This window comes from Phoca vitulina, unplaced genomic scaffold, assembly GCF_004348235.1.
Source record: "Phoca vitulina isolate PV1807 unplaced genomic scaffold, GSC_HSeal_1.0 scaffold104, whole genome shotgun sequence".
Taxonomy (NCBI): Eukaryota; Metazoa; Chordata; class Mammalia; order Carnivora; family Phocidae; genus Phoca; species Phoca vitulina.
This window is the reverse complement of record NW_022589807.1, coordinates 558797-574177: the sequence shown is the minus strand read 5'-3', so window position 1 is coordinate 574177 and position 15381 is coordinate 558797. Positions and strand designations below refer to the sequence as shown.

Sequence of the window (15381 nt, the reverse complement as noted above, 5' to 3'; positions counted from 1 at the left end):
TATTTTAATTTCGTAATATAAATTGATCCCAAACAGACTAACTTCACAATCTACAATCATATACATAAGCTTTGTAGAAGAAATAGAATGGTTAAGTATAAAGCAAATTTCTCCAAACCGAATCATGATTTCCCATTGACTTTTTCCCTAAAGTCAGCTTTACTGAGGTATAATTGACATGCAGTAAAACTTATTTTTAGCATGTTCTGAGCTTTGACAGATGTGTACAGTTGCATAACCACCCCCACAATCAGGACACAGAACGTTTCTGTCACCTCCCCATGTTCCCTCGCGCCCCTCCTTCTACCAGCCCTGTCTCTGCTGAGCTGATGGGTCGCTTCCAGTTTGGGGCAACTATACATGCAGTTCTATAAATATCCACACACAGGTTTGTGTGGACCTAGTTTTCTGTTCATTAAGGTGCACACCCAGGAGTGGGAATGCTGAGTGACAGAGTAAATGTGCATCTAGGTTCCCAAAGGTGGCTGTGGCTTTTCTGCTAGACGCTGCTCTGTATCCTGTCACTTGTCTTTCCCTCCTTTTAGCCATTCTGGTGAGCATGGAATGGTCCAGTCCTCCTCCAGTCCTCAGAACCGCTGGGAGGTTCTGAGCAGAGGAATGGCAGGACCAGGTGTCTGTGTGAGGCTGGCTGGTGGGGGACCCTGGGTGTGCGTCCATCTGGGAGACAAGACCCACACCCCGGGAGGCCCTGAAGACACAGGGGTGAGAGAATCTGAATGGGGTTTCAGACATGTCTCACGGGCAATCACAGACATAAACTACCAGAGAAATAATAAGTAAATGACCTTATAAATACTTGATAGACCAAGTCTGATGCCTTGGTTCAGGACGGCCAGTCTGTGCTAGGACACCACGCTCAGATGACCCCTTAGGTAAGTCTCTTATGCCCAGCAGTTCACACCCCAACCATGTCCCCTCCACCACAGTCGGTGTGTCAGCTGTGCTCTGCCATAAGAAAACCCACGAACAATGAATGCCATGCTCAGTCACACTATTGTGGTTTTGAGAAGGTCACCACATGGTTTCTATAGTACTCACTATTTCTGGTGAGCTTACGTTCTGGGTTCAAAATCATCAACTACTGCACTTAAGCAAATGTGAAAACAAGATCCCATAAATTTAAAGCATGTAGGAACTTATAATTGTGTGGATTCAATCTGTACATCAGATCTGGAGGCCGCCTGAGCTGATTTAGAGAAGGGAATTTCAGAAAGGTAAGTGATAGGACAGGATTTCTGACCCAGGATCTAGGACTTGTCAATGGGAAGATCAGTTTCTATGTAAGCTTCCAGATACATCTCTGTTATAAAATGCATAATGCTAACAGAATTGTCTAGCGAACCACATTCTAGCTGTTTTCACAGCAGCTTCACCTAAAACAGGACGGCCGCAAGCACAGCAAGTCCTTTGAGTGGAGGATCTGGCCCCAGGCTGGTGTTCTCTGCACTTGCATTTGCTGATACAGATGCTGTCCTAGTTATGAGTATTGCTTTCTCCTCCGGGTAGAGCTCCCTTGCTATCTACGGATGTTCATGAACACACATATGTGCCTGTGTGTGCACAGGGGCCTAAACCACAACTGTCGTGTTTTCCAGGCAATTCCATCACCAGCATTCCTGATGGAGCATTCAACGGACTGCCAAATTTGGAAAGGCTCGATCTGAGCAAAAACAACATCACCTCCGCAGGCGTAGGTGCAAAGGCATTCAAGGTAAACACACACTGCAGGTGAGGAACCGTCCCCTTGCACAGTTCTGTGCTAGTTGCAGGGCAGGGAGCGAAAGGGACATGCTTTCACTGTAGCTTCCTCCTAAGTCAAGAAAGTTTCCTCTCTGGCGTTCCTAAACTCTTCAAGTCTTACCTTGATTCCAGTCTGTTGTTTTACATGATTCTAGCTGGTTTTTCGAGGCTTTACCCTTAGAGCACCCACAACAGCAAAATGACAAAACTAATGTTTTCAACTTATGGAGCAGTTTCTCCCCAAGCAGCTGAAAATATGTGGAAATATGGTCTCTTAGTACATGAGGTATTTCCAGGAATAAAGGACAGCTTATCTGGAAACTCCATTAACATTTTCAGGCCAGAAAGAGATTCGTTATTTTGTGCCGAGGGCAAGACCTGATGAACATGTGATCAGGTGGGAGTTCTGGAAACACAAGCAGGCTCAGATGAAAGTTAGCACAGGGAATGGTGGGGAGAAAGACAAGGGAGAGAGAGACAGCAAACAGCATAGAACAAGCCTCTGCAAGACTTGGGTGTGACTAAAATATTTTCTAAAAAGCAGAAAAGAAGACAATCAAGGAGTTTCAGAGAAGCAAAGGTAGAAGCAAGAAAGGAAGGGTCTGCGTATGTAAACAAATACATACACTCATGTGCCTTTTAGGAAGCCCAGTGAAACAGGGGCCCCTGGGTGGCTCAGTCATTAAGCGTCTGCCTTCGGCTCAGGTCATGATCCCAGGGTTCTGGGATCGAGCCCCGCATCGGGCTCCCTGCTCTGCGGGAAGCCTGCTTCTCCCTCTCCCACTCCCCCTGCTTGTGTTCCCTCTCTCGCTGTCTCTCTCTCCATCGAAGAAATAAAGAAAATCTTAAAAAAAAAAAAAAAAAGAATCCCAGTGAAACCTACTACATCCCACTAGGCCAAACTTTATCCCCTTTAAGACCCTTCGTACAAATCCCTGGGCTCGTGTCCCCGTTCAAGTCACAGACATGTCCTTGTCATACGACAGCTGGGACTCACTGTTTTATCAGAAAGAAAGACACACGGGAGAGTGTCTCCTTTTCTTGTTTTGGGGTCCTCTGTCCCATTCCCAAACTGCTCAGGTCTGACCGAGCGCCCTGAGGTGAACCATCCGTGCGGCGCTCCGCTCCGGTGGGGCAGGCTAGGCCCACGAGCACACAGCTGCAAGCATGGGCGCACCCTCCGAACAGTCAGACTGTGTCAGTGCTACAAAGGAACAGCTGGTGGTATTTGTAGCAGGCCATCCTGAAGCAGTTCCGCAGTAATCAGTGCTCTTTTAGGACTGTTTCTACTAGTGTAACTACAAAACTGAGCTGTACAAGTCCACAGTAAGGACTCAAACTGCTGATTTCACTGCCAGCATCCGTGACAGATTCAGATTACTGCACCATCTAACTAACTTAGTGTCTATTGCTGAGAAGGTGGAAACCGAAGATCTAGCAAAATATGAGCGGTCCAGCGGTGACAGTTTTCTCCTACTCACTAAAGCCGCAGTATGGAAATGGGGGGGGGTGGTGGCGGCAGGAGAACACGCAGCTTCCCATGGGCCTAAGGCGGAGCATGCAGGTTTGTAAGGCTAAGTCGCGACTGCACTCTGACCCCTGAAGGAGATGCGCGACCGCATCTGTGACCATGTGAAGAGGTAATCTTGAGATTTGCTTTTCAAGCTTCTGAAGAAGTTAATGCGCCTGAATATGGATGGAAACAATTTGGCAGAGATTCCTTCAGAATTACCATCTGCATTAGAAGAACTTAAAATCAACGAGAACAGTCTGCAGGCTATCAGTGAAGAAAGCTTATCAGGTATTTAACTTTCAGTTCGTATGTGTCCTATTCCAGCCTTTTGTCTGTGGTCGTGTGGGAACTTCCCAGGCGCTGCGGCCGTGCGGACAGCTGGCGAGTTCTTTAGGCCACTTTACCATTTAAGTTCATGACGTTTATTTTCTCCTTTTGTGGTTGACTCTGGACGGAACAGAACAACTGAAGTTGTCATACTGTGAACTCGGCACAAAAGACGCAGCACTATGTTAGCTTTTCCCAAGCGCCAGCCAGGGTCGTGGTGGGATTACATGCTTCCTCCAGAGACAGCTAGTGTCTCCTTCCACCTTCCCACAAGTCTAGCAGCACCTGAGGTACGGTGTCCAACACTTTCTACCTATTTGACTTGAAATATTTTTAGGATAATGTTGATAACCCAAGGCTAAAAAGGAATAAAACCATTTCATTGTTTCTTTTCACTCCCAAAACACTTCATAGGAACAAAACACCTCTGGTGATGGGAAAAAACACAATAATACCAAGAATTGCCAAGTCTGAAAATCACAGAGTTATGGAAATATTCTATTTCCAGATGGACTGCAGGGTACACATGAAAAACATCCAATAAACACAAATGGTGATGGGCTCTGTCATGTGGAAAAGACATTAGAAAGTACAATTTTTAACTGCCAGGTGAAGCAGGGCCGAAGGAACAGGCTGCGTGTGAACCACACGTGAGGTCGCCTCTCTGGCCACGCTCTCAAGACGACACGTTACAGAGCAGACGTCCCTACTTGGAAGGTGTGCGCACACACGCTCCCCCCCCCCCCCAGTCCCCACCGTCCGAGCACTGTGGAGGCCTCGGCCATGAGGAGCAGCTCAGGCCACCGTGCCCAGGGAGCCACGACACTCTGTGCTGAGCCCAGGCTGCGCTGTCCAGCGGCCGGCAGCAGGCTGGGTGCACCCGCGCGCAGCCGCTGCCACTGCTGGGACGCTGCTCTTTTTGCACCAAAGCCCCTGGCTTGGCCATCAGGGGCCTGCTGCTCTCCCATGTGCTTCTGTGGCAGGTCTTCACATGTGACCCTTCACATGACAGACAGTTCCAGAGAAGGGGGGGCGATCCAGGAAGAGAAACAGTGCACAAAGGTGTGCAGGAACAGGAGGATCCCGATGCTGCAGGGAGGGCTTGCGGCTGGCCCCACTCTGCACACTTAGGGACCGTGCTCTCCCATGTCCATGATCTGCCATGTTGTTGCCCGCCCCACCACGGGGAGGACTTCCTACCGGCTTCCTGCGTATACACCCTCGTTCTGCTGCGTCTAACCTACAGCAAGCTTCTCTAGCTCCATCCTGTCTCCTGTCACATATGGGAGCACACATTCTATGTTTCCTACACAGACAATGTATATATAAACCAGAGGGTATCTGTAAACACTGTGTGCCGTGTCTCTCTCGTGGGGTCACACACCGACCATTCGTCTACTTTTATTATCTGTTTTCCACAGAAAAACTTCCATTACATTCCAAAACCTCAACTATGTACCAGATAAGTATGCTGGATTCTCAGTATCTTTGGTTTTGGAAATCAAAGAAAATATGAGAAAATGTAACCACTTCTCAGTTTATTGCCTGGGCTCCCTACTTCCTCTCAGCCCTTCAGCTAATGCTGAAACAACTGCCAGGTCGGTGTTTTATCGCTCTGTCCCTGCCCAGGGCTCCTCACTGCCTGAAGAGGAGAGCCAGACCTTACTGTCTGGTGCACGAAAGGCCTGCACCCCCCTTAGCAGACGGTCCACCCAAGGCGGGCCTCCCTCCTACCGCTGAGCACAGCCACATGGGTGCTTACTTGCCCATGTTCACCTGGCTGCCTCAGCCTCCCATGTCCACCTAGGTCTTCCTGTCCTTGGGAGCCCAGCTCCACCCCATGTCCACACCACTCCTGTGGTCCTCAGCACCTGGGATCTGCACCCCTGATGGTCCTGTCCCTTGCTCACGCTTGGACAATGCCTTGTTTCTCTAATGCGCCTAAGAGTAGGAACAGAGCCGTGCAGAGCGTTCAGTGCAATGCCCATGACTTGAGTTGAAGATGAAAACATTCCTACTCTAGAAATCTTGGCCACTGAACAAACTCCAGAGTTATACCCTAAATGTCGGACTCAGATGCTTCTGGGTATCATCACTGCTGAGCTGTCCATTCTCCTGTAGGATTCCAAGTGATCTGGATCATACCACTCCTAAGGCCAGCAGAAACAATGCAGGGAAAACTTGTTTGTATAAGGGCCTTTCTTGGTAGCTCAGTCTGAGTGCGTGGAGAATCCTTCCTTGATCATTCTCCTTTCCAAACATCCATTTGGCTGCACTATCTGCCAGGAAGTGAACAAGTGTGATGGGAATTCACTGCTGTAACTCCCTCGTCCAGAGACTGACATTTGCCAAGCAGAGTGCTCCCACGCTCCCCCGCACCCCAGTGATGCTGCCGTGTCATATGCACATCCACATCTTTGCAAAGGCTTTAAGTGACCTCCACAACCTTCTACTGCTGGCCCATCTGCATCCTGAGTCCCCGCTCGGCCGCCGCTACCCCTGCAGGGCGGCCCCACTCAGCTTCTGTTCCTTAGACATCCTACAGCACAGGGACTTCTCGGCAGGCCCGCCCCTCCCCTGGATCGCGCGTCCAGCAGTCCTGACTGAGCTCAGCATCTGGGGTGTGCAGAGCACTTGAGAGAAGGCTCTGCATGGGGGATACCAGGAAAGCAGGGACATTCACCCTCCAAATAACTGAACATTTCACATGACATTTTGAAAGATACAGAAACTGCATGGTTCTTTGGTCTTCCTAATATTCTGAAAATTATATTTTACTTTTTATAGACCTGAATCAACTAGTCACCTTAGAACTGGAAGGAAACAAGCTCAGTGAAACCAATGTGAATCCCTTGGCTTTCAAATCTTTGAAGAACCTATCCTATCTGCGTCTGGGAAGAAATAAATTCAGAATTATACCACAGGGTCTTCCTGCTTCTGTTGAGGTACCTGTATCTTTCTAACAATGTTTTACATTTGTAGTACAGTACACTTCAATAAGACAAACAGCATTATTCTAAAAGATTACTGTGATGTATGTTAAAGTCCATTTTGGTGCTATATACTCTGCTATACTTTGAGCACTGTTGTTTCTTCAAACAATACAAAACTATGGGTAAAAATTGTAATTACTAGTAGAGACCCTCGATAAAGTGAAAATTGGTCTTACTGACAGCTCTTGGGGAGAGAACGGGGAAAAAGAGCTGAGAATTTCAACAGAAACTACAACTTGCAAAATCGCTTCCCAGTTCTGCCCAGCCCCCACCGGGGCTGAGCACTGCCCTTCCGACCCAGGGCCCAGGTATGTGGCCTTCCTCGCTGCAGCAAGGGACACATTTCACACACTTTGGGGGCCCTCACTGCCCAGTGCACGCCTGACTTGCAGCCGTGAGAGCAGAGGTCTGGCAGACCCAGCTGTGCCCAGGCTGACTGCTCCGAACGGTTTCTGCCGCACGCAGGATTACTCAGCAGGAAGGCAGGATGGAGCTTCCCACAGTTGTGGGCCCGCTGGGCCAGCAGAGCCCGCAGCCTGGGTCTGATGCAGAGACACACCACCTCCTTTCCTCATCCTCCTATTTGCAGATTAACATATCAGTTCAGAATTTGTCCAAATTGTAAAGATTGAGGTTCCAATACTGGGCTTTACGTCTGAATCTCTTGGATTCTAAAGAAATACGGACTCCATACCCTACCCCAGGCATCCTCAACCAGGTTCTTTGGAGGGTAGGGTCAGTAATTTATAATTTTTTAAATTAAGATTTTAATACATAATGCATGCACATAGTAAAACACACACAAGCTGAATGTATGTATGGAGTATGGAGGAGCAACATGTCTCCAGACGGCCCGTCTCCCCGGCATGGGAGGCAGTGTCCACGTAGGTGTGTGTGCTCCAACCCCTCCCAGGGCCCTCTTCACAGACACAGAGTCTCTCTAGCGTACGGAGGAGTGTGCTCTGACCGCAGTAACTTGAAAAAGCTCTCAGGTGATTTTAATATGCAACCAAGTCTGGGAACCACTGATTTGGTTCACCTCTATAAATATGTATGAAAAGCAAAAAGCTAAAAATCGCTTAAATCATATCTAATAAATACCAAAATTAAGTGAAAAGGGAAAATTACTACAATAGGAATAGAAAGTTACATTGAAGACATACACCAATGTCTACTTCTGATTTCCAAGCTTCTTGAGTGAAAAATTCCCACTAATGCCAAATGAATTAACTTGAAGGCAGCTTGCTATTGAAAACAATAGCTCTAGCAACTTTACCCTGACGTTAAATGAAGGTTCTTAATTAATTTTAATTAAATTAATTATAATCAGGCAAGTCTAAAACCCTGACAGGCAGCACGGACTGGTGGAAGTCGTCTGCCCTAGATTGAGGGGGTGGGGGGCGGTACGTGTGTTTCCTGGGCATCCTCTCTCCAGGCCCGAGCTTCTCCACTACTGAACAGGAATGACCATTTCTACAATTTTCTAGGGTTTTGAAGCCAAATGAGATAATTTACATGAGTAAGTTTTGTACATTAGAGAACTTTATACAATTATTATGGTATGCTGTATTTTGCTACATTTTATGATTAAAAAAATTCATTTAATTCCATGACCATGAAAGATGGTACATTTTATTTCACTAATTAGATAGAATAAGACAACTTACAACAATGAATTCACTTGGAAGAGCAGAAGACTCTCCAGATAATACTAATGAGAACAGTCCACACTACCATTTTCATCTCTGTGTAGCTGAATATATGTACCAACCAACACAAAGAAAAACAGTCTTTTCTCTTAATTATAGGAATTATACCTAGAAAATAACCAAATTGAAGAAATAACTGAGATCTGTTTCAACCACACCAGAAAAATCAATGTCATTGTGCTACGTTATAATAAAATTGAGGAAAACAGGATTGCTCCTCTAGCCTGGATAAATCAAGAGTGAGTAGACGCTGCTCTTTGCCTTTCTTAGACAGTTTCTTCCTTCTGCCATTACTGCACAGGGTCTGAACGTGGGGAAGTGAGCTTAGCGATGGCACCCCTCCTTCGTGAGCCTCCCCCTCTCCAGAACCTGGCTACTTGCTTGGAGCTCATATCGTGTATGGTGTGACTGGTGTTGGGGTGACCGTGCCGCGAACCCAAGCAGTGAGGTACCCGAGGGCAGCGAGGGACCTGAGGTCTGTCCACCTCACAGGTGGCCATGAAGTTGGAGGGAGACCATCCCTGCCTCCCCCAGCCCCACCCTGCCATGGGACCACCAGGTTCCCTTGTCCTACGCCACACTGTCTTCATTCCTCCAAACCACTTCTCTATCTCAAGTCTTAGAAAACAGTCCAAATGGTGCTTGGCCTGACAGGGAAGGCTGGAAGCAGGGTCCATCCTCCTGGCAAGGACGCAGGGAAGGGGGTCTTGCCTGTCAGGAGGGGCAGGGTGGGCTGTGTGTCGAGGGCACGAGGGATCTGGGTGAAACAGAGGGAACAGGCACCTTTCAGGGGCAGGAGAGGGTGTGGAGGGCCAGCCGGGTCCAGCAGGACGTGGTGGTGGCAGGGCGACTCAGAAGCCACAGGGGAAGCTCCGAACATGAGCTCCGTTTCACCACAAGCCCCCGCGTGGCAGGCCATCAGATCAGGTGTGGAGCAAGAATGCAGATTCCACACCACCACCACATCCTTGCTGGAACCAGGGGCGATTTCAGGGAGAGGCAGCTTGACAAAAGCTAGGACACTGGACTTCGTTTCCGATTCACATTTGACCCTAGAGAGAGTGGTTCTTTCTGAACCTTGCGCTCCTTATAGCGGAGCAGGAGCCGTGGTGCAGTGCCCAGGTAAGAGCGTGAGCCTCGCGGACAGATGGGGCAGGCCACCACACAGCCCCCCTCATGCAGGAGTCACTACTGCAAACCAGGCAGTGGCAGGAACACGGCCCTGTCCGAGCCCGGAGCTCATGGTTCCCGCCTTACACTGCGCCCTGCTCATCCTTCTTTGCTGCAGAAATCTGGAGTCCATCGACCTCTCCTACAACAAGCTCTACCACGTCCCTTCCTACCTGCCCAAGTCCCTGCTGCACCTCGTACTCCTTGGGAACCAGATCGAGCGCATCCCCGGCTACGTGTTTGGCCACATGGAGCCAGGCCTGGAGTACCTGTACCTGTCATTTAACAGACTCTCTGATGACGGAGTGGACCGAGTCTCCTTCTATGGGGCTTATCATTCTCTGAGAGAGCTGTTTCTGGATCACAATGACTTAAAATCTATACCACCTGGAGTACGGGAAATGAAAGCACTACATTTTCTGAGGCTGAACAACAACAAGATACGGTAAATTTTGGCTTTTTCAAGTATCAGTTTAAAATTGGTGTGGCTGACAGAGGATATGATTAAACAACCACGACATGATGTCTGGGATTTACTTATAAGGGGAAAAAGGACAAGAGGCCACATTAAACAAAACTGGCAGATGTTTACAGGTACAAAAGGATTCATCATAGCTTTTTTCTATGTGTGTCTAGGTTTGCAAACTTTCCCAGTAAAAACCCTTTAGAACAGAATATTACTGCACGATACTGGGAACCCAGGAGGCGGACGATTATGCTGCTTCTACCTCCATGTGTAATTTTAAAAACTCTACTCTGTAGAGAACAAAACTTAAATATATGCTAAAATTAAAACTGATTCTATCTAGATTTTTTCTGAAGGTAGAATTCTGAATAAAATTATTGAGACTCAGCTTTTCTCACTTCTGGGGACCCAGTTTTCTGTCTGCCTGGACAGCACGAAGGACTCAAGAATTACTCTGGAATGCTATGGTAATGCGGCCGTAGCCAGTCCCTGAGGCGGGCTCCTGTCCCTGAGGAGCATACCCCTTCCTCTTTTCTCTGTCTCTACAATCCAAACACAAATTCCTAAAACACAGAGGGAAAGAGTCATGGGTGTATAACAGTGCTGGGGAGAGAGGTGGGCGTGGGGAAGGCTTTGTAAGATGCAGTTAAAAGCTGCTTGGCTACGTACGTCGTAGGATGTGCCCTGTGCTTCCTATTTGCTGCATGAGGACGCACACGTCTGTCCCACTTCTGGTGGGATTCAGGTGGTCACGGTCTGGAATCTCCATTAATACCTTTTTCCTCACCTCTGAACCAAGGGTCTCACTCACAGATGAGTGCTGCTTGAAACTTATTTCCTTAGGGGCAACAAAATAGTGACTCACTACTTTTGCTACCCTTTACACATCTGTTAGTAGCTGGAATTCCTTTGTAAAGGATTTTTTATCAGCTAGGGTCACTTAAAGGTAAGACAAATGCCCAGTTCTTTCCTCTAAATGTCGAATCAGGCCAAGAAGCTGGCTACAAATATCTATGTGAGCTGACAGATGTTAACTAAACTTAATATAATGATGATCATTTTGCAATATATACAAATATCAAATCATGTCGTATACCTTAAACTAATATCATACTGTATGTTAATGCTGTCTTTATAAAACTGGAAAAAATGATACGTATGTGATAAGTAGAAATGGAAAGGACTATACAATATATTAAAATGTTAACAGAGGCTGTCTCAGGAAAAAAATTTGGTGCCTAAGTGTTTGTTTTATTATTTTGTTTTTGGCTTTCTTTCTCTGGATAATCAATATTAACTTATGGTTTTATATATTTGGAATGTTTTAATCAACTATATTGTTCCTAAGCCCCACTCCTTGGCGGGTGGGAGCCCTCTGTGGGTCCTGGGCGGCGCACTTTCCCCGCCCCTACTGCGCACCTGTGACAGCCTTCTTTCAGAGGTCCCCACGCCCCCCTCACTGGGAGCAGCATTCACATCACATGCCCCAGGCTGGGCACCAGGCACGTGCCTTTTCCAAAGTGGTGTTACTGTTTCAAGGCCTTGCAGTGAATTGCCAGGAAATATGTATTTTGTAAAGAAAAAGAACAGGACTTCATACTGATGTTCCCAATTCTAATTTAACCATATAGAGTATTCTTTGTTTTAAATTTGTTTATCTTATACTAGGAATCTAGGTTCCCAACATCATTAACTATCTTACAATATACAAACAATAGTTTCAAAGTAAGAATACCACTATTATAACCCCAAAAGTACTGGATGAAGTATACGGTGTCTTAGGGAGCTCTCTGTTTGTCTTTAGAATATGTGCCTCGAGGACGTGTGGCAGAAATAACAACGGTTTTCTCTGTGACAACATGTCAACGACCTGACACTCTGATAAGGGCTTTAGCTTGTTTTTGGTTTTTAGGAATGCTATTTCCTATTTAATATTATTTTGACTATATTAAACGTTTATAAAATTCCAAAGTCAAAACTGTAACAAGGTATATGAAGAGAAGTCTTTCTTCTTTGCCTGTCCCATATGCTATACTCCATCATTCCCCATAGGTTAATTCTTTTAAAATTACTTTGTAGTTTTTCCCAGTATTTCTGTTTGCAAATATACGCATACATGCACATTCATATTCCCCATCCCCTTCCACAATTCCCACACAAATTATGACACAGAAAGATTTTTCTTTTCTCTCTCTCTCTCGGTTTTTTTACTCTTTACTTTTTAAAGATTATCAGTATATCCTATCACTCTTTACCAATATACAGAGAATTTCCTTATTATTTTTACAACTGACCAGTATGCCATTTAACCAGTTCCTCACAGACAGACACCTACTTGTTTCCCTTCTTTTACTACTACAAACAATCCATAATGCATAACTTTGGACGGCATTTTGCATTTTCTGGCCTAACTCTGGGCGAGGTTCCTAGCTGAGTGAAGGGAGATGCCGCCTGGTCCCTGGTCCTGGTCCCTCCCGCCGGGGATGGGGGTCCTGCACAGCCCCAGGACCGGACCACGTTAATGAGCTTGTGAATGTTTTTGTGGGAGGCAAATCTGGTCAGTGGTGGTGGTGTGGCAGGATACTCGCAGTATGCATTTGTCTTATCATGAATGAAACTAAGCATCTCCTCATGTTCCCACGTCATTTCATTTTTTCTTCGGTGAACCGGTTAGCCGGGCATTTCCCCCTCTTCTTTTTCTGCATAGGTTTTTAAGAGGGCTTTGTACATTAGCCCTGTATCTGTGATGTAAGTTGCAAACTTGCAATAGTCTCCTAGTTTGCCATGTCTCTTAACTTTGCATTTTTAAAATACCTGTAGTCAATTTATTAATCTTTTCTTTTAGTGTTTCTCGTTTTTGAGTCAAGGGAGATTTTTTTCCCACTCCCAGGGTATACTTTATTCTACTCCTATGGCTTCATTTTTCACATCTTTAACATATTTGAAATTTATTCTAGTCTATCAGAAAAAGATCCAGTTTTATTTTAGCAACAAAAACATTTTTAAACAAATGTACAATTTAACTCCTAAACGATAAAGCCTGAATACTGCTTGGACCGTTTATGACTTGTACATCTATTTTTCCTCAGGAATATTCTTCCAGAACAAATCTGCAATGCTGAAGAAGATGGTGATTCGACCCTGGAGCATCTTCATCTTGAAAACAACTATATTAAAACAAGAGAAATATCATCCTATGCATTTTCGTGCATAAGATCATACTCAAGTATAGTTCTTAAACCACAAAATATCAAATAATTCCAGGTTTTTGTTCATCACTTGTAACCTGTACTCCTATATTTGCTGCAGCAGCATTTGTCATTGATAAGTGAGACCCCTACCTGACTTGCCACCCCACAGAGAAACAACCAAAACATACCCCAAGTTTACTTCTCCACCAGTTTTAGGGAAAGTTTCAGCTTCACACTCCAGAAAAAAAGCCCTTTAACTGCAAGGTTCCTTAGAGAACAGGATTTTATTCACTGTTGACTTAGACTGGGAAAATCTGGAGCAAAATAAGTATGTCCTTTACAACTGACCTGAGTATTGCTATCAGCCGAAACACTCAAAGTCCCCTTAAAAATTATGTGTGTTATGGTTCAAGACCGAGAAGTGTATGAGAGAAAAAAATAATAGCTGGAATTTATGAATTAGTGTTCTGTTAATTATCCTACTGTTAAAACAATAATCTACTCATTTTCTATAAGATCCTATACTATAATTATTGTATAATATACTTAGCGATTGGCTTTGCTCTAATTCCTCACACGTGAAATTAAAACACTACTGTCATGTAACTTCCTGGTTTTGAGACTTGTAGTATGGTTACATTACTGGTTATTAACATTATAGGAAGGTATATGTGAATTCTACACTATTTTTGAAACTTTTCTCCAAGTCTAAAATTTCTGTGTCAGTCTAAAAAATTTTAAGCACCCTCATTATTCTTTATTCAAGATCAAAAGATTTTATGGAAAGTAGTGGAGTTTGCTTAAAATATATTAATTGTCCATGCTACAACCTTATAAATATAAACCCAAGGCACGCATTTTTGAAAATTTTTGCTCCATTGGTCATTGTTAGCACCTACCTTCTTTGCCCTAACATGCTCACAAGTATCCTTTTATTCAGTTCAATTTAACATAAAGCTCTTAGCATTTACCATGTACTAGAACCTACCAAAACCATATGGTATTAAAATTTTCATTATGTAATGATCTTTTGTCATTATTTCTAGACTAATTTATAAAGGACACATATAGAAACTGTGTTGACTTCTCTTGTTGCTCTCAATTTTGTGTCTACAAAACACCAGACTAGGAGCTTATATTCAGATCACTTTAACTTTTCAAACTTCAGTGACCTGATCTTGTAACAGTTGTCTCCCCACCCACGGGAGCTCCCAGCCCCACTTCACAGGCTGTCAGAGAACCAGGGAGCCATGAGAAACATCTGCGAAGTGTGGCATGCAGGTGAGTGCACTCATTATCAACCTTCCGGATCAAAGTGACAGCCACCAGCATAGTCACCGAAGCTAGTTCCTTTTTTTTTTTTTTAAAGGTTTTATTTATTTATTTGACAGAGAGAGACACAGCAGAGAGGGAACACAAGCAGGGGGAGTGGGAGAGGGAGAAGCAGGCTTCCCGCCGAGCAGGGAGCCCGATGCGGGGCTCGATCCCAGGACCCTGGGATCATGACCTGAGCCGAAGGCAGACGCTTAACCGACTGAGCCACCAAGGCGCCCCCAAATCTAGTTCCTGAGCAACTTTCTAAGATGTGAGTTTGAGGGGCGCCTGGGTGGCTCAGTTGGTTAAGCAACTGCCTTCGGCTCAGGTCATGATCCTGGAGTCCCGGGATCGAGTCCCGCATCGGGCTCCCTGCTCGGCAGGGAGTCTGCTTCTCCCTCTGACCCTCCTCCCTCTCATGCTCTCTGTCTCTCATTCTCTCTCTAATAAATAAATAAAATCTTTAAAAAAAAAAAAAAAGATGTGAGTTTGATTTTATCCCATTTGAGCTAATCCTATTTATTATTTTTTTAAAGATTTATTTATTTATTCGAGAGAGACAGAGAGAGACAGCGCGCATGCACGGGGCACTGGGGGGGCAGAGGGAGAGAATCTCAAGCAGACTCTCTGCTGAGTGCAGAACTCGATCTCACAACCCTGACATCACGACCAGAGCTGAAACTGAGTCAACTGACTGGGCCACCCAGGCACCCCTTTTTTTTTTTTTTTTTTTTAAGATTTTAAGTAATTTCCACACCCAGTGTGGGGCTTGAACTCACAACCCTGAGATCAAGAGTCATGCTCCATGGACTGAGCCAGCCAGGCACCCCACGCTAATTTTATTTCTAAGCCCTTCCTTCTAAGCACCCTCTTGTAATAGCTAGGATTTTGAGATTGTAACATGAACAATAACAACAATACGATGAATGCTGTTAGA

General features: G+C 45.4%; 2 protein-coding genes across 6 annotated transcripts in view; one reads left to right on the top strand and one right to left on the bottom strand.

Annotated features, from left to right (window-relative positions):
* The window catches only part of CENPP (centromere protein P), a 241093-nt gene that overhangs the window by 57219 nt on the left and 168493 nt on the right, over positions 1 to 15381 (bottom strand). The window lies entirely within an intron of this gene.
* ECM2 (extracellular matrix protein 2) overlaps positions 1 to 15381 on the top strand; it is a 34885-nt gene that overhangs the window by 18768 nt on the left and 736 nt on the right. For 2 of the 3 annotated variants that reach the window (XM_032397782.1, XM_032397780.1), the window contains exons 5-10: positions 1617 to 1732; positions 3427 to 3562; positions 6389 to 6546; positions 8403 to 8542; positions 9592 to 9918; positions 13029 to 14411. In XM_032397782.1, the coding sequence (XP_032253673.1) occupies positions 1617 to 1732; positions 3427 to 3562; positions 6389 to 6546; positions 8403 to 8542; positions 9592 to 9918; positions 13029 to 13197 (1046 nt within the window). In that variant the 3' untranslated portion in view covers positions 13198 to 14411. Of the gene's footprint in view, positions 1 to 1616; positions 1733 to 3426; positions 3563 to 6388; positions 6547 to 8402; positions 8543 to 9591; positions 9919 to 13028; positions 14478 to 15381 lie in introns of those variants that run through there. The other variant, XM_032397781.1, reaches the window with a different exon arrangement.